At 37.0% G+C, this 20,137-nt stretch overlaps 1 protein-coding gene across 5 annotated transcripts in view; it reads right to left on the bottom strand.

The window, feature by feature from the left end:
* The window catches only part of LOC150094665 (NPC intracellular cholesterol transporter 1-like), a 537,686-nt gene that overhangs the window by 123,449 nt on the left and 394,100 nt on the right, over window positions 1-20,137 (bottom strand). For all 5 annotated transcript variants that reach the window (XM_090411500.1, XM_090411501.1, XM_090411502.1 and 2 more), the window contains exons 20-21: window positions 4,703-4,824; window positions 384-498 (exon numbers count right to left, since the gene is read on the bottom strand). In XM_090411500.1, coding sequence (XP_090267626.1) covers window positions 384-498; window positions 4,703-4,824 — 237 coding nt within the window. The remainder of the gene's footprint in view (window positions 1-383; window positions 499-4,702; window positions 4,825-20,137) is intronic.

Here is a 20,137-nt window from a genome sequence, read left to right as displayed (position 1 = left end):
AGTGGGAGATCAGGGGAGAACCAGGTTATCCCTGGAAACTGTATAAAGAGGGTATGATCAGGGAAGTGAGAAGCAGCTCAAGTGAGGTGAGAAACACACTCAAGTTTAAACAACTTGAGTGTGTAAAGTGTGGTAATGAGCTGTGCGTGTGATAAAATGACCTCCTAGATGGGTCTTTGACACCATTGGGGTCTCTGGGTAATAATAATATAAAAAAGTAATGATAAAGATGATTGAGCAGAGTGCAATATCTTTACTGCATTTTATGATAAGAAAACCAGTCAGTTCTTGGATAGATATTGAATGAAGGAGAAATAGTAATAAGTAGTGTATTCAAAGTTTATAAGAATATATTTAATATATATATTTATTTTGAAACATACGCTTTTGGACAAGAGGGACTAGGAACATCTTGTAGAAAATAATCTAAACGGTTTGCAAAATCATCAGGATCCTGAAGAGGAGAACTGTGAGTACTGCATGACATGCAACTTGAATCTGGAAGAGGGAAAAAAGGCATGAAGTTAGCAACAATGCAATGGGAGACAGAAAAATTGTATAACTTTAGCTATGACTAACCTAGTAGCAATTATATCTTTACATACTTAAGACCTACCTTTACTTAAATAGTGTATTTAATAACCTTTACTTAACCTACCTTTACTTAAATAGTGTATTGAGTACTGGGGGAAGCTCCCCCCAGTACTCAATATATTCTAAACTGTCAATTACACTATTTACCACTCCATTAGTGACATCTATATTTGCAGTTGGTTCAATAATCAAAGTACAGAAGGGAAGACTGGCAGTATCAGTTTTTGCCATTTTATGTAATTTCACATGCTTTTCACTTGTTCATTGGAATGGGACCCTTTTCCATTGTCTTGGGCAACAATTTCATGCATTCCTTTGAGATAGTGTCTATTTTTTGTAGTTAACGTCATTATTCTGTAGAAATAATCCAATAGTATAGGGCTTAAATGATAAGCATATTCTTTATTAAAAAAAAAAAAATCTATGGATTCCAATAATTTTCAATTCATCTACAATCAGCACCTCTCTCTTATTTATATTTGTTAATATTGATGAAAATGCTTCAGCAGACTGTCCTAAAACTTGCACAACTTTGTGAAGAATTATAATAATGTTAGAGCCTCACAAGCCAACTATTATTAATACGGGCAGCTCCAAAGAGTCCTTAGACTCATCGAGGGAGACCCAACATCATGTCAAGAACAACTATTCAACATTCACACAATATCTATCATACCTCGCCTTGAACTCATTCACAGTCATGGCACCAACAACAGACTCTGGCAGCTTATTCCACTCATTTCCTGCTCTCTAAGTAAAAAACCTAGCTCTAACACCCCTGCTAACCACACTCTTAGCAAGCTTCCATGGATGGCCCCTAGTCCTCCTACTACCAGTCCTATTCTCAAAAATATCTTCTGAATTAATCTTATAGAAACCCTTCAGCAATTTGAATGTCTCAATCATATCACCCCTTTTCTGCCTATCAACCAATTTCTGCAGCCCACAAATCTTGAACCTGTTCTCATAAGGTTCATTCCATAGTCCTGTTATTATCTTGGTCACTCGTCTCTGGATCCTCTCCACCTCCTCCCCATCAAGAAGAAACCCTGGCACCCATATCTGGGCACAGTAGTCTATATGGAGTTTTATCAAGGCTCGATACAGAGAAACAATAACCTGTTTGTCTCTGATCGCTAAAGTCTTTTTCAACAACCAAGTGATTTGATGAACTGATTTTGCCACTTTTGCGATGTGTCCCCTAAACTTCGACTCCCTATCCACCAACACTCCCAAATCCCTGGCCTCGTCAATCTCCTGGAGTACAGTTCCACCAATCTGATATACTGCTAATAATCTTTTCACCCCAAAATGCAAAACCTCACATTTTTCTACATTAAATTGACATCCATTCTCCTTAGCCCAGTCCTCCAAATCATCCTGCAAAATTTTGACATCCTGAGCATTCACTATTGCTCTACCTAACTTTGCATCATCCACAAACAGATGCACAGTTCCTCTCAGATCCTTTCCTATATCGTTAATGAACAAATTGAACAGTAGTGGTTCAAGAACAGAACCTTGCAGCACACTGCTAGTCACAGGCCGTGTTTTGGACTCTACTCCTGAATAAACCACTCTCCTATCCATCTCACCAACCCTATATCCATTCTCATATGCTGCAGTTTACTGATTAGAATTCCATGTGGTATCCTATCAAAGGCTTTAGCAAGGTCCAGTAGAATCACTGTAATCCTGTTACCCTTATCCAGTTCAGCCATCACTGTGTTATAGAACATGAGAAAGTTAGTGAGGCATGATCTACCCTTCACAAAACCATGCTGTCCCCCATACAGTATCCCATTTTCATCGATCCAATCTTGTATTTTCCTCTTGACTATTTTCACCAAAAGACCTTGACAATATTTCCTGATATGCTGATTGGCCAGTAATTTTCAAGAGCAGTCTTGGAACCGCCTTTATGCAGCGGAACTAGTTTCCCCTCTTTCTACCCCCCTTGGGACTAACCCAGACCCGAGACTCAAATTAAACAAAATGGTCAAAGGCACTGACAATTCTTTAGCCGCTTTTCGTATGACATGAGCTGGTATACCATCCAATCCCACAGATGAATTGACATTGGGGTTTTGTAATAGACCATTCACCTCCACTTCATTCATCACAATTCCCATATAAGCTGTTGGTTCTTCCGTTTCTGCAATATCATCACCTGGATGATATACTCTTCCAAAGTGCTCACTCAGTAATTCTACTATATAAACTGATTCAGTTACCTCCCTACCATCAGTATTCTTCAAAATCAATCTGCCGTATACATTTTTTTTTCTCTTTTACTTGCAACATATTGAAAAAACTGTTTGAGATTCTCTTCAGCCTGCATGGCTAATGTTCTTTCATCATCTGCTTTTGCTTTTCTTAACACACTATGAAACTATGAATATACTCGTACTGACTTTGAAGAAGTTGAAGTGCTTGCCGTGCGGTAACAAACTATGCCTGAGGAGCGTGGCAGCAAACATGTTAAACATTTGCATATAAGTGTTGCTTGTACTAGCAGTAGCTGATGCAAATCACTAATTACATATTTATAACTCTAATTTCTACATTTCTCTTAACTCTTATGAACCTACAATCAAAATTACATTAGAACTTGAAGATGTTAAAACTCCTGTCCCTTGATGTTCTTATCACCAAAAAAGCCTGAAAGAGATGTTACTTCTTGATGCGTATCTTAAACCTTCTCATACAGGATGTTATGTTTGTGGCTCATCCCTTCACCATCCTGCTCAAAAATTAGGCATAATCTATACACTAAAGAATAGAGCAGTTTCTATACACAAAATGATGACAGACTGAAAACAGAACTCCACACTCTTTCTAATTTCTTTGTTCTCAATGACAATTCAAAGAAAATAGTTAGTTATTCACATTTCACGTCATTTTGATGCCGTATGGTCACTTCCATACCTCAGTGGGTTTTGAGAGCAAGGCCTTCTGCTAGAAGGATTTTATTTTCAAACTCTTCAGCTTTTAATAACCAAAATATCCAATTCAGAGACTTCATCACAATACCATATGTTGAAAGTTTATCTATTAAAATAGCATCTTAAAGATCACAGTTTCAAAGATCACAATGTCAGATTAACTCTTAAACCAATTCTAACTGTTCATAACCTCCTGATGCCTACTAAAGAATGGCACACCTTTTCACAAATATCCAAGATTATAGAGAATTCCATGCTCTTGTGGTTTTGGCTATATAGGACAGACAAGCTGTGAGAAAGAAGGAATATGTTGTAGATGTTGACCACAAAAAGAAAAAACAGATTTGGTTTAGACAGCCATACTTCGAATACCAACCATGCAGTTTCTTGGAACTTTCAACTCTTATTTAGAAGAGAACATTTATTCCAGACTTCTGAAGGAATCTGTTGCAGTCATCCATTCACAAGGATAATTGAATAAAGAAATCATGGACTGACACTAAGTGATATTTGAAAATCTCTCATTAAATCTTTCAACATTAGAGATTTCAGTTTCACCAAGAATCACCTTCTATCACTAACTGCAGACAGCAATGCATGCCATGTATTTTTACATTTACTCCCTATCATGAACTTGCCTATTTATATTGTAATGGTTTTTTAGTGTTTAATCAACTTCATGAGCTTTGTATTTATATTTGTTTTGATATGTCTGACCCTGAAGAAGCCACCAGTTCTCTTTTAGGTGATAAAACTAGTCTGTGTAATTTATTTAGGTAATGACTAATAAATTTCTGTTTTATCTGTAATATTCAGCAAGTTGGTGATATTTTGTCCCAACAAGAGCCCAAAAATTTCTGTCTGAAAAGATATCATTTTCAAATTTAATGAAGTTATTTACTAGAAGCAACTAAATTTATCAAAGACATACCTGCCATTTTGGGGGTTAATTTGGTATGCAAACTTAGAAGCTAGTCATTTAAAAGTGGATGATATTCAGAGTTTTTGGACATAGAATGTTTTTTTTTTATATATTCTTTTTACCAGAGTTGGATAACAGGAGAAAAATTTAAAAAAAAAAAAAAAAAAAAATTCCATGAAAGCCATATCATAATTTGACTAAATTAAGTCAAAATTTATAAATAATTAAATGAAATACTTACATGACACATAGTTGAAAGATGGACAATGTGACATGTTAGGATAATGAAAACAGCAAGATTCACTATCCAAAAACTCAATGAAACTATCAATCCATCCAATAGGATTTAGAGCAATGAATGTCCTAAAAAATCAATCAATTAATTGCAACATATATCATTTTAAGAATAAAAGTTGATCTCAGAATGATATTATTTAATTATAAGTTCTACCTAATTATGTTAGATTTTAATTTTATGTTCAGCAATAGAAGGAATGATTATGGCAGTGTGACAATGTCTACAATAGATGATATAACATAATAATATGAATATAAAATAAGGAACAAATAGCTCAAAAATGGTGAAAATTTTTTATCCAGACAAAGAGAATAAAGTGATGGAAGATGGGTGGTGCTTGCAATAAGTACCTATCCCAAGTATTAACAAGACTTTGCTATGCATTTTATGGAAATCTTCTAGGGAATTAAACACCCTTGACTTAGTCACTTAATGACACTTGAATCTGGATGGGTTCAAAGCATGAAGAGAGATGGTAACTTAACCGTAACATAACAGTTGTGTTAAAAATATGCAGAATTACTGGTATGCCTGCAAGTTTATAGAAGTGGTTATGAATGGCTAAAAGCTAAGCAGGATTTGAGTGCAGGGGTAGATATGTGTATAGACAGAAATATTCTCTTAGTTGAGCAGATACTGTTTTAGTATGTTACTAATATATACTTTAATATACTATATTATCATTAAATTCCTGACATTTACCTCAAGGGTACAGGATATGATAGTATTACATGAAAAATTTACATCATTACTAACTTTCTATCTACAATTTTCCTCCAAATCGGTATGTTACCTGTCAAGACTTCAACATTATCAGATCTTATATTTCTATCTTCTAAGGCACTTCTTACCATATCAATCCATCTATATCTTGGTCTTCCTCTGTGTCGTTTTCCTGCTAACCTGGCAGAGAACACATGTTTTGCTAATCTTTCCTCTCCCATTCTGTTTAAGTGACCTTACCACCTTCAATTAGCTCCACTAATGCATTCCTGAATGCTGACAATGTCAAGTTCTTTACTAATATCCTCGTTTTTAATATGATATTGATACCATGTGTTCATGCCCTAATCTTTCTCAGGACTCTCATATCTGTGGTCTTTAGTCTTTCATCAAGTGTTTTGCTTCTGACCCAGCTCTCAAATCCACAAGTTAAAATCGGTTTGAACACTGTCTTGTATACAGCTAATTTAGTGTTTTGACTAATTTCTCTCTTATTCCATAAGTATACTATATATTATACTATATATACTTAATTTTAAAGTATACTGAAGTATATAGTATACTTTAATATCTTATATTAAAGGAGTTTTATATAACTAATGCAAAAAGGAAATTTTTCAATATGTGACAAAGACAGTACCATCGACAGGGTGTAGCATAGAGGCAGGCTACCGTGATGCAGGCTGCCTCTGTACTACACCTTAATAAGGGCTCATTCAGCCATATTGTTGTAGGCTCTGTCGCTATGCTAACAATTCCTGTTAGCATTGCAAATACAGAAAGAAGTTTTTCCAAGCTTAAACTGATTAAAAATTATGACTCAAGAAAGATTGGTTAGTCTAGCAACTATACTGATAGAGGTGGACATAGCTTATAATTTAAGTTTAGAAGAGCTTATAAACAGCTTTATTGTGCAATATCCCTGTAGAGCAAACATTTAATTAATATTATTATATAATCATTTTGCATTAATGTTTCTCTTGTAATAAAAACAAAATAGCAATTGAAGATTTTCTTATATTTTTGTCTTATAATCCATCATCAGCGATATTTAATTGTTTGCCTTGGGGCGCAATCTAATCTGGTAGTGGCCCTGGGCATAGAGAACTGGTGGTGTGTGTGTGTGGGGGGGGGGGGGGTCCATTGAACTTGTGTAAGAGTGTAGCAGGGGCGAATTCTCCATGCTTGCTGTGCAAGCTCATTAATTGAGAAAAGTAATATTTATTTGTTAATAAATGAATGCATTTATTAAGCATTCCATTTATGCTTTTATTTTTGTAGACAGAAGACGTCTTAAGCTTGCGCGGCAATAATTGAGCTTTGCGTTATGTATCAAAGACCGATGCTTGCTCGTCTAGTCAAAGCTACCTTTGATTGCTCTGTTGTAGGAGCTTCCAGGTCCTCACAGAAGCACTGTGATTTCATGCGCGCGCATAGCCATTTCATGTCGTCTCACTCTGTTGCTTAAACACAGGCCATATGCAGTCAACATAGCTCTAGCCAGTGAGCTTAAGCCAGCTTTTACAAGTGCACGTGTTGCTTGGGAAAATTAAGTTACAACCAACTTTTTATGACGATGTTATTGACCAGTTCATAAAGAAGAACCGTGGGGTAGAATTTGTATTTAACACGTTCGCTGCCACGCTACTTTGGCATGGTCTGTTCCCCTACGCCGAGCAGTTTACTTCTTCAAGGTCAGTACTATAATCTCGTTACCGGAGGTAAACGTCCTACGAGTATACTCGTAGTTGGCTTGTACAGAGCATATACGGTCTATGAGAATACACAGTTTTGAAGCTAGCCCCACAAGCCAAGCATTTTCACTTCTTCAAGGTCACTACAATAATCTCGTTCCCGGCGGTAAGCGTCCTACGAGTATACTCGTAGCTGGCTTGTGAAGCAGGTTTATCCACTACGAGTATACTCGTAGTTGGCAGCGAACGTGTTAAGTAGCTAAATTGAAAAAGATAGAACACAGAAACACAAAATAAATGTTGTATTTGTATGATTAAATGTACATAAATTTCTAAATGTGTAGTTTTAAATGGTCAGTAATTCATTATTCCGCTAATCAGACTTCAATCACGCCTCTCACTCCCTGAATGATAACAAGAACAAGCATTTTAAGACCAGCATTCGCCCCTGGAGTGTAGTTAATAAAGGCATGCAAACTAGATTTTTTACCTGGAGAGTGGTGAATGGAATGAATTACCAGAATTAGTCATGAATGATCTTGATAGTAAATGAGTTCAAGGAGAAGTATGATAGTTTTGTATATGTATGTTAGTGTGGGTCTTCCACCTGATGAGTATCCAGACTCTATGGAGCTTGGTTTATAGGAAATTGATGAGAGTAGGGTCTTGGGGATATTGGTGGACAGAGTTGAAGTTCAGAGGGCTTATTGCAAAAGTTTGCAAAAATAGTTCAACAGGCTTCTGGGATTTTGATGGACACACGAAGAAAAAATAAGGATGTTATTATACCTCTTTAGTAGGCTATGATTCAGCCACATATTGACTACTGTGCACAGAATTGATCACCTCGATTTCTTCATGATCTTGAGGTGTTGGAGAATGTTTAGAGATGAGTTGCCTAGCTGGTGACAAGTCTGTGGAATGCTCTCTATGAGGATAGACTGAAGTTGTGCGGATTGTATGGTTTAATTGACAGTAGGAAGAGAATGAACATGATATAGTTATAAATTACTAAAGGGATTCTATAAAATTTGCAGAATAGAAAATTGTCAATATATGATATGAGTATACTGAGAGAACAAGTGGTGACCCGTGGAAATTGCATAAGAGTGTGGTTAGTAAGGGTGTGCAGACTATGTTCTTTGTTTGGAGAGTAGTGAATAAGTGGAATGTATTGCGCCAGAGGATGTAAGAGTCCTGACAATGAATGAGTTTAAGGAGAGATGTGTAAGTACTGTATGAATCATGGTTAGCGTGGCTCTCCAACAATGAGTCTTTCGACTCTGTGGAGAATAATATATTATTAACAATTATATGGGCAAATGATAAAGAACTGTCAATGTAAGATTATGCATTTTGGACTGCAAAGACAATCCAAATATTATTATACAAGAGATGCACACTATAGCAAACATCACTATAACAAACTACAGAAATGTCCCATAAAACGAATGCTGTTTTAAACTCACTATTACAATCGGTAAAAGCTGAAAAATCTTGGCCAACTAACATGCAGTGACAACATGAAAAAGTATAAATGCAAACAATAGCAGGAGACATAAGAAAGAACTAGCACATGCAATTTAAAAAAAAAACTAGAGTTAATGTTTATATTTTGAATGGTTACATTAGCTTAAAGTATCACTTACCTGAAATATTTATAATGAACTACTGTAAATATGTGCAGACTAAAAAAAATAGAAAAATTTAGAAAAATTTTAAATCAGAAATTTCATTTTTTTTTTACCTTAGATTATTTCAAATATGATGCCTGCTACACTAATATGACTGAGTTACACAGATGCCTGTGTAGCTCAGTGGATGTGGCGTTTGCATACCACAGCGCTTGACTGCACAAAGGAAGACTTCTTGGTTTCGAATCTAGTCGGCGACTAGAAGAAATTTTTCTAAGCCTTTTTTCGACTGGTTCCCAAGTTAGTCGATCTCTGGCATGGGCAAGAGGATTTTTTCTCCCGGAAACTCGGGTTTTTCATCCTGTAAACTCAAGAAAATCAACCGTAGAACCCACATTATATCAGACATTAAATACGAGTGTTAGGGACCATGAGATGGCGCACTTGTTGAGTCATCTCTCTTCACTGTATGCTGCTTAATTAGTGATAGCCTTGGGTACCAGTGGAGATTGAACTGCCCACTCAGTCTCCAAAAGTTAGATAGGGCTAAAATGGCCTCACCTACTCCCTACATACGGGAATAAAAAGGCGTTAGCAGATTTTTTTTTTTTTTTCCCTTCAAATATGAAATTAGGTGCTACCCAAACAAATTTCATAACTTTTACTTACACTTGGAATTAAAGAAATACTGTATATTGTGTAATATTCTTTAATTTTTCAGTTCTAAAAGATCAGGTATCAATTTATGCCAGCTATGTCTAAATTTTCTGTTGTCCTCACATTGAATAAGTAATGCAGGATTTGTTGTGTTCTATTTCAGACAATTTCTTTTGGTCAAAAATTCTAAATCAGAAATTTAGAAATGAGAATCAAAATCAAAACAATAAAAAATATAAAAAAAATTCTTGGAAAGAATCTCTTCATATACATCTTCATATACATATTTAGGGTTTTTTACTTTTAGAGTGGTGAATGAGTGGAATAAGCTGCCAGAGTCTGTTGTGGGTGCTATGACAGTGAATGAGTTCAAGGCAAAGTATGATAGATACTGTGTGAATGTCGAATAGTTGTGATGGACATGATGTTTAGGACCTCCCTCGATGAGTCCAAGGACTCCTTGGAGTCTCCCGTAATAATAATCTTACTGATCTAAAACTGTGGACTTCAAAAGGAAATAAATAGAAGAATTCAACTTGCCTGGAGTGCATTCAGAAAATTGAAAAGCATTTTTCAAAACAATGATGTCCCACTCTGTTTCAAAAGTAAGACATTTAACCAGTGTATACTTCCAGTCATCACATATGGTTGTGAAACTTGGTCACTGACAAAGTAGCAACAACTCAAAGAAAAATGGAGAGGCTGATGCTAGGCATCATCACATTAAAAGATAAAAAGCAAAACACCTAGATAAGAAGCTAGACTCATATCACTGACATCATTCTTCACCACATGCAATTAAAATGGAAATGGGCTGGACATCTATCCAGAAGAGAAGATGAGTGATGGATTACCATACTAACGAACTGGATTCCAAAAGAAGGGGAAACAAGGCAGAGGACATCCTAAAAGAAGGTGAAGTGATGAAGTGTCAAATTTTGTTGGGAAAATGTGGTCAACCATTGCCAAGAACAGAGAAAGGTGGAAGGAACTGGGCCTTTGTCCAGCAGTTGAAAGAAAATGGCTAAGAAGAAGAATCGAGTGCGGGACTTAGTATGTTTACCCTAATTCACTATAGCAAACCATTCGTTAAACTGTCTGTAGTTCCCTGGAGTTCGATACAGCAATTTTTTACTGTATTTAACCTGAATTTGCTGCTTAACTTGTATTAATGATACTGGAAAACATTTAAATGGTAATATGCAGCAACCTGATATAGGGGCCTAAGAATTTTTTGAAGTTGCATGATGTACAACTCCAATGTTTAAGAGAAATGAAATTGTAGTTTCTTTTAAAGTGGCAAAGTGTAAGGTGATCTACTTTGGGAACAGTAGATCATTACAAAATCTGTACTACATTGTTAAAACTGAACTCTAGGAAATTGAGTCCAGTGACTTGGCAGTAACTGTAAATAGGAATTGAAGTTTAGAGGGCAAAGGCAGCAAAAATAACACATCAGATCATCTGAAGCTTCTATAAGGTTATAATGTGGCTTTTATAATATAATTTAATAAGCCACATCTGGACTATTGAGCAGAGATCTGGTCACCTGGATTCCACAGGGATGAAAAGTGGTGGAGAAATTCCATAGGCAAGTGACAAAGATTGTGGGTGGTTTATGATAGGTTTAAACCTTTTACAGGAGACATGACAGAAGCACACAAGGTATTAAAGGGATTTTATTGGATTAACACTTAAGACCATTTTCAATACATGGCAGGAAGGGTGAGAGCAAGGGATCACTTCCGGAAATGGCATAAGAGTGTGGTTAGCAAGGATGTGAAGATAAGATTTTTTGCTTGGAGGGCAGTGAATGGATTAACAGAAGTCATTCTGAATACTTCATCCATGAATGAGTTTAAGGAGAGGTATGATATGTATTGCATGAATCATGGGTCTCCCATGATGAGGCTTCTGATTCAATGAAGATAATATAATAATAATATAGATTAGAATGAAGAGGTGACACCTAGGGGCAAAAAGAATGAATTTCTCAAATTTTTGAACAACAACTACCTTATTCAGTATGTAAGAGAAGGTACACGAGAAACAAGGATCTGGGATTTGATCATCTCTTCTAGAGGCATAGAAACACTACTGCATTAGGGATGTTGCTAAGAGTGCTAATCAAAGGTGATTTACTGCTAATCAAAATTGCCATACTTAAAAAAAAAAAAAAAAAAAGCAAGTTCCTCTGAATTTCCCAAGGTACCAAAATCCTACATATACTACTGATCTTATCAGAGGATGCTATGAAAAACAGGATCTCAAATCTTCCAGCTGGTGAAAGTGATAACAGAGTGATCACCTGGTGACAACCAGCTATAACATACTTCCACAAAGGATATATGTTGAACAGTAAGGCTGGTGATTGTGAAAGCTCAGTAAACAGCTTTATCATGTAATGGAGAAATGAGCGGAAATGATATGAATGCTTCTTGGACTATACTCAAGAGCTATCTAGCAGAGGCAATGTCTGAATGTATTCCAAAGTTGAGGAGGATAAGGTAAGTGAAAGGGATTAATGAAGAAGTACAAATGAAATCTGGAAGAAAGCATTATGAAAAAAACCATAAGATGAGTGGTAATAATTAGTTGTTTGAATAGTACAAAGAGCAGGTAAGAAAGGTGACTCTGTTGGTAACATAACAAAAATGGAGTATGAGCATTAGTTTAGCTAATGAGACAAAAAAAAAAAATCCCAGTTCTTCTTCTTATTATTATGTAATGTGCCTCCATGGAGTTAAAAGACTCATCATGTGAGACCCAACATTCACATACTAACCGTTATTCACACAATACGTGTCATACTTCCCCTTAAATTCATTCACAGATTAAGCATTCACAACCACTTCTGGCAACGCATTCCACCCATTTACAACCCTCCAAGCAAAAAATCTACTAACACCCTTGTTAACCACACTCTTACACAATCAATATACACTCATTATATATTAAAGGAAGTGAGACAAATGATTTTGAGAGCGTATGGTGTGAGCTAGAGGTAGGCAAGACAGGATATTTAGTGGGGTGTTGCTACAGACCCAGGAGCACAGAGGATGGGGACCAGGAGATGTTTAGACAGCTAAGTTTGGCAAGTGCAAGAAGAATGATTGTTATGGGAGATTTTAACTTCAGTAGTATAAATTGGAGAGAGGAACATGCATGTAACAATAGGGGAATGGAATTTCTAGAATTCTTGAGGGACAAATGTCTTAGGCAACATGTAACAGAGGGAACAAGAGGTTCAAAAATTTTGGATTTGGTTATAGCATCAGAAGAGTTGATAATAACTGAGTTGACATATCTCCCCCACCAGTTGGAGAGAGTGACCATATGGTGTTGACATGGAAAATGAATAGACATGCAGGAGTATCAAAGAGACGGGAACTTATGTGGAATTATAAGGCAGGTGATTATAATAGTCTTAGACGTCAACTTCGGGAAGTTTCATGGAGGGAGGAATTGGACGTCCGGGATATCACCAGTGCGTGGGAAATTGTGAAAGAATATTTGTCATCAGCAATGGTAAGTTGTATACCACGAGTGAAGAAGAGGGCGCAATTTGGAGTAAAGTGGATGACAAACAACATTAAACAGGAACTGCATGCGAAAAAGAGGCTATGGAAGAGATATAAGGAGACAGGTGAAGAGAGGATGGGTGAAGAATATAAGACACAGGCCAGAAGAGTGACTCGTGTGGTTAGGAAAGCGAAACTGGAATATGAGAGGAGATTGGCCCTAAGATCCAAAGAAAATCCTAGGGAATTTTTTAGCTATGTGGCCAGTAGGAGGAGAAATGACTGTGGAAGAATGATATTGTGGGATAAAAATGGGAATAGAGTGATTGATGCAGAGGACATAGTGGAATTGTTCAATGAACACTTTATTGGAGTATTTCATCCTAGAGGAGTCAGTTTTAATGCTAGAGGGATAGGACTGGTACGAGCTCTGGAGGTACAGGAGGAGAGTGTGTTTCAGATACTGAGTACTCTGGATGTCAGTAAAGCTGTGGGACTGGATGGTATTTCGCCACGAGTTTTGAGAGAATGTGCTAGCGAATTGACAATACCTTTAACGTGGCTTTACAATGAAAGTCTGGCTTTGGCAAAGGTGCCCAGGGAATGGAAGGAAGGTAAGATAGTGCCATTGCATAAGGGTGGTAACAGACTAGAAGTGTCTAATTATAGGCCAGTCTGTGTGTCATCAGTAGTTGTTAAGATCTTGGAGAAAGTAGTGAGGGACCGTGTACAGCATTGGGCAGATGAGGGTAATGTTATCTGTGAGAATCAACATGGATTTGTGAAAGGACGCTCTTGTTTTAGCAATATGCTAGCCTTTTATAATAAAGTTACAAGAGCATTAGATGAGGGAAAGGCATATACTGCAATTTTCTTAGACTTGGCGAAGGCATTTGACAGGGTGCCACATGATAAGCTGATATTTAAGTTGCAGCACATGGGTCTGGATGTCAGATTGGTCAACTGGATTCAGGATTGGCTGTCTGATAGGTATCAGAGAGTTGTGTATGGTGGAGCAGTTTCCAGGAGGCAGAGGGTTACAAGTGGGGTCCCACAGGGCTCAGTACTAGGACCTATATTGTTTAACCTTTATATCAATGACATAGCCAGTGGATTGCAGGGGGATATTCAGTTGTTTGCGGATGATGCGAAGCTGGGAAGGATTATTAGTAATAGCGCAGATGTGGTAGCCCTGCAAGAGGATTTAAATAAGCTAGATAGATGGGCAAATGAATGGGGATGTCAGTTTAATGCAGCAAAATGTAAGGTCTTGAGGTTTGGGAAACATCTATGGGATGCTGCATACTCTATGGGAGGAGTTATACTGGAGGAAGTAGGGGAGACAAGAGATCTGGGGTTGATGATTGATAGAAACCTGAAGTTTAGGGGACATATTGCAAAGGTGGTGAAGGTAACACAGAGGATTGCTGCTATTATGAGAAGGACACTGACCTGCAGAGATAAGAGGGTTATCATTCCGTTGTATAAGTCTCTGATCAGACCACACTTGGACTATTGTTCTCAGATTTGGTCCCCAGGATTTGAAGGGGATAAATTAACTGTGGAAAGGATAGAAAGACGGATGACAAAGATGGTTTCAGGACTGTACAAGGATAGTTATGAGGATCGGCTGAGAGAATGTGGACTGCAGAGTTTGGCGGATAGAAGAAGGAGAGGTGATATGATTGAGACTTTTAAACTGTTGAGAGGTGGTTACAGGGTTGACACTGGGGGATTCTTTCGCTTGGTTGATCAGCGGGAAGGAGTGATGACAAGAGGCCATCCCTGGAAGTTACGAAAGGAAACTGTGAGCAAGAGGGTAAGGAGTGGTTTCTTTGTGTGGAGGGTGGTTGAGCCGTGGAATGCATTGCCTGATGGAGTGGTGGGAGCGAGAACGGTCAGTGACTTTAAAGAGTGGTATGATAAACTTTGTGTTTCTCAGGGGGGACCTCCCCTCGATGAGTCTTGACAGACTTTATGTCTTAGGAAGGACCTCCCTCGAGAGTCTTTTGACTCCTTGGAGGCCTGAATAATGATAATAATAATACACCAGTAGAAGAAAAAAAAAATATCCAAGATGATAGTGGTTTGAGAAAATGGTAGAATAATAACCACTGAGGAGGATATAGCTGAAATATCACAGTAAACTCTTGATTGACCTCCCTCGAGAGTCTTTTGACTCCTTGGAGGCCTGAATAATGATAATAATAATGATAATAATAATACACCAGTAGAAGAAAAAAAAAATATCCAAGATGATAGTGGTTTGAGAAAATGGTAGAATAATAACCACTGAGGAGGATATAGCTGAAATATCACAGTAAACTCTTGATTTAACGGACTATTAGGGACTAAGGGTTGTCCGTTAAATCACAAATCTTAGGAATAGTATTGAAAATGAAACACTTCCAGTGGTACAGTATTAATATATTTTAACGAGAACATTTTTATGCAAATACCATTTTACTGAGGATTGGGCTTGAAAAAAAAAAAAGCATCAAGTTTCAGTGCTTTCCACTTTCATACTGTTTCTTAATAATTAACAATCAAAATTGCCAAAAATTTTCATAATAAGCAATCGCCTCTGGATCTGAAGATGCACCTATGAATGAGATGATGTCATCCATGTGTTCTCTAACCACCGATAATTTCAGACCAGCTGGAACCGTTTCTTCTTCTTCTTCATTGTCAACCTCCTGATCGTCCCATAGAACATCTTCAGCAATCTTCTTGGCTGAGAATTTGGTCGCCCTCGTCAATGTCCAGCCATTGTTCAATGTCATTCTCACTGACATTATCACCAGCTTGCATCAAAGTTTCACGGAAATCGGAGGTTTCAAAACCTCTGAAATCATATTCTGGTTCACTCCTGTTCAGTAACTTGGTCCAGCTATTAGCTAATGTTGTAGTCTTTATCTCCTTACAAGTTGCAGCAAAATTAAAGAATTGACAGACTTGATGTTGTATGTGTGCAAATTTTGAAGTGTCCTGGCTCTTCTTGAATTTTCTTTGGGATCGTTTTCATTCTCCAAGACAACCTCTTGCAGGCAACAATAACTTCCTGGTGTGTAGGCTGTATTATAGAAGTGGGGTTTGGAGGAAGGAAGATACATTTTATTCTTCCATTCTTACTAACCAACTTGATGCACTATCAAAAAGTAAAACAGCTTTTACATCTTCAGGAGAGAGAGTTTCAGGACCTCCTCTTGGTAGTTTTGCACCTCAGGTATGAAGTGATTGAAAAACCAGTCGGAAAAAAAGTCACTTGTAAACCAGGCATTTCTTCATTTGGAATAGATGACAGGCAACTGGTTCATAACATTCTTCAAAAGCGTGAGGCGATGCATGCCATCGGCATTAGCACAAAGTAGGGCTGAAATGCGCTCCTTGTTTAACTTGTGGCCAGGCATGCTAATCTCGTGTTTGTTCAAGAGGGTATTTTTGGGACTAGTACGATAGAACAAGCAGTCTCATCTGCATTGCAAATTTGAGACAAAATAAGACCCTGAGATTCAATTACATCATTGATGTATTTTCTGAAGGGCTCAACTTGTTCATTATCAGCGCTTCACCACATGTTTGCCTGTTCGTAATGCCATGGCATTTAAGAAAGTGCCAAAACCACCTATCACTCATCTGAAACTGTATGCCCATGTGTTGTGCCAGTTTTCCAGCAGCCAATCTTAGTTCAACACCACGAACAACAACGCCACTAGACCACTGTTGAATGAACCACTTATAAACTCCTAAATTCTTATGCTTGGCCAACTTCACGTTTATTATCCACCAGTGAAACCGCTTTGGGAGCTTTCAACGCTATATCTTAGCAAAAACTGAGTAAGTTTGTCTTTATTTTTGCATATATCCGAAACTGTTTTGCTTTTTCACTCCATAAAGTTCACAAACATAAGTAACAGATGCACCACTTTCCAACTTACTTATTAACTCAAGTTTCTGTACCATCATCAAGTTTACTCATTTTCTTTTAACCTCAGACATATTAACTGATATTAATAATGGTTTAACAAAAAATTACTCCAGCAACAGTCTAAACACCACATGTTTTGTGCTAGCAATGCTACTGAAGCTATGCTACCAAAGCACATGTACAAACTATTATGAGTACGCATGAATGTATCCAAAGATGCAATTTATAAACACTGCCGATTGCTTCCGATTAAGCATCATATTATTTATTTTTTATTAATTATTTCATTATCTGTATTTATTTGTAAAATGATGTCCGTTAAATCTGAAGTCCATTGAATTGGGGTCTGTTAAATCAAGATTTTACTGTATCTTCTTTGTGAATGTGACATTATGCATAGCTTGAGTGCACTGGTGACTGAACAGGAGATATATAGGGATTGAATAAACTTGATAATATAACACTATATTGATAGGTTACTAGCATCATCCTTTGAAGTAGCAGCATTATGCATTCTTCAGATAAGTATTTTTTTATTAAATATTAGCCATATCATTATTGATGAAATGTTCCTTATTTTAGACTATGTAGTGGAATGTGTATCTTCAATTGTGAATCTTATTATGACATTGTGTTTAAAAAAGCATTCTGCATAGTACTAGTGCATAAGAGAAAAATGGTGACCAAGACTTGCATATTCAGCGTGGAGAGAGTGTGTCAGAAACATTTCCTGAGCTAGTGCATGAAATGCAAATTATATTGAAACTGGGAGAAGGAAGTAGCTAATATTAACCACTAAGGCAGGATGGTGAAAGTGTTGTAGAGAATGTAGTGGAAGGAGTAAACAATGGTGTTTGAAATATGAATGAGAGTATGAAAGAAGTGAGCTGGAATTAATATGGATAATAAGGTGACACCAAGGAGAGAAAGTGTGTCTACATGGTGTCCTTCATAGAACAATACATAAACACAAGCAGCTGGGGAAATGACTCGCCTGTCATACATCAGGGGAGAGAGAGAGAGAGAGAGAGAGAGAGAGAGAGAGAGAGAGAGAGAAGGAAAGAAAAAATAAATGGGAAAAGTATAAAAGTGTGAGAAACTCTGGAATGAGAAACTGGGAGTAAGGATAAGGTATTGTGTGGAGATTCAATGATAAAAGGTATACTTAATGAGAAAGTGATGAAAGCATATTCTCCAGGTGTGAAGATCTAGGATGTTAGTTCACAGAAGGGAGAATTGAAAGAGCTGATTGTTTTGGCAAATGATTTGAAAGGAGAGAAGATATGAAAGTTGTTGTAAGATGCAAAAATAAAGAATGAGAAAGTCAATATTGAGAGTCTGGTGCTTCGACATGATAGTACAGATTTGAGAAGGGTCATGGTCATTAAGAGGTAAATGAGAAGATTATGCAGGAGGAATGGAGTGAATTTGATGGATGAAAGGACTTGTATATATCTGATGGACTGCATTTGAATGGTTTTGGAGTTTGTTTCAAGAAATTATTATTCATTGAGAGGTTAGAAGTGCAAGGTCAAGAAAATTAGCAGTATTAGAAGGAATACATAATCAAGTATTTGTCTTAGCCACCTGTGGAACAAATCAGTGCAGCTGCAGAAATAACTGTGAATGGCTGAGTGTAGTTTTCCTGGTTTTGAATGTGAGTAGGTTGGTAATGACATTACATAAGGGTAACTTGGGCCCAAGGAAATGTTGAAAGGTATGTACACAAATTACAGAAGTATCAGAATTAAGGGAGAGGTGTTTTTGTCATTCTACATGTAGACTTGGTGTACAGAAAATCATATAGTTAATAGGGATAGACCACAAGGAATAGAGGAAATACAAGAAGAGGGGTATTAAAAATGCAGAAGAGCATCAAAATTAGAAGTTAAAGAGGATTTTTCATTTGAGGCTGTCTTAGTATGAGATAGAAGCCAATAAGAAAAAGAATATATTGTTGGTTTCTGCTATAACCTGGGAGCCCAGAGGAAGATGTGGGTAGTGTCATGTATCAACAGATTAGCACAACGAGCATAGGCTGAGCAATTATCATGAAGGACTTCAAGAGGGGACCAGGGGTTTCAGTGTGTTGGATCTGACAATTATAAAAAATATCTATTCACAACTACGGTAACAACTTTACCTGCAATCGAGGAAAGCGACTATGCATTCTTGTTCTGGGGTGATTGGTCAACATATGGAGTTCTCAGTCAGGAAAGGGCTTACACAGAACTGCAAAACTAGTGATTATGACAAACTTAGGTGACAGCTTGGTTCAGTGTCGAGGTGTGAGAAGTTACAAGGAATGAATATCATTAGTTCATCGGAAGTGGTCAGAGGTTTTTCAAGAAAAGAAGTGTCAGATTGCATACTCAGGGGCAGAAGGATCAACCAAGTAGAGGTTAAATGAATGAGTAGTCACAGAAAGAATTGTGAAGAAAAAAAAAGTGGAGGGAATGCAAACAAACAAAAAAAAAATTTAGCAGCATGCTCATGAGCAATACAAATCACAGGATAGAAGGTGAATAACATGGTAAGGAATGTTAAATAAGAGCGAGAGAAAATCGGTCAAGCAGGCCAAAGTAAAATCCATACTTTTTTTTTTTTGCTATGTAGCAAGTAAGAAAAAAATGGTTATGAAAGAATAACTTTGCTCAATTATAACAAAGTGACATAAGCTTAAGAAATAGTTGAACTAATAAGTGATCACTTCACAAGGGTATCATCTAGTGGAGACTTTGCAGTTAGTAGTGCAACAGAGATTGATGTGAAAATTGAGGTAGATGAACTATTGAAAATTATCAATGTGAATATGGTGCACATCGCTCCAAGTATTACAAGAATGTGCACAAGAACTGGAAGTACCTCTGATGGGGTTGTTCGTTCTATGTTTCTCAAACTCTTGCAACGTTTAAAAGGAGTGGAAAAATGCTAAGATGGTTCCATAACATAAAGATGGCTCCCAGATAGAAGCAGCAACAGACAAATTGATGTCTCAGATGTGTTGATTAAAGTACTGAAAAAAGTTGGTTAAAGGTCAAATTCAGGAATTGGTGAATAGTAAACCTTGCATTCTATGATAGGCAGCATAGCTTTATAAAATATAAGTGCTGCCTTATAAATTTATTCATATTTTATAATAAAGTAACCACAGAATTACATAAAGGACTTGGAAGTAGTTAACAAGATCACGTTTCAAAGGCATTTGACAGAATACCACA

This window comes from Typopeltis vanoorti, chromosome 21 (assembly GCF_054136105.1).
Source record: "Typopeltis vanoorti isolate ZY-2024b chromosome 21, IOZ_Tvanoo_1.0, whole genome shotgun sequence".
NCBI classification, from domain to species: Eukaryota; Metazoa; Arthropoda; class Arachnida; order Uropygi; family Thelyphonidae; genus Typopeltis; species Typopeltis vanoorti.
The sequence above is the reverse complement of the archived record's forward strand: the minus strand, read 5'-3'. Positions and strand labels throughout refer to the sequence as shown.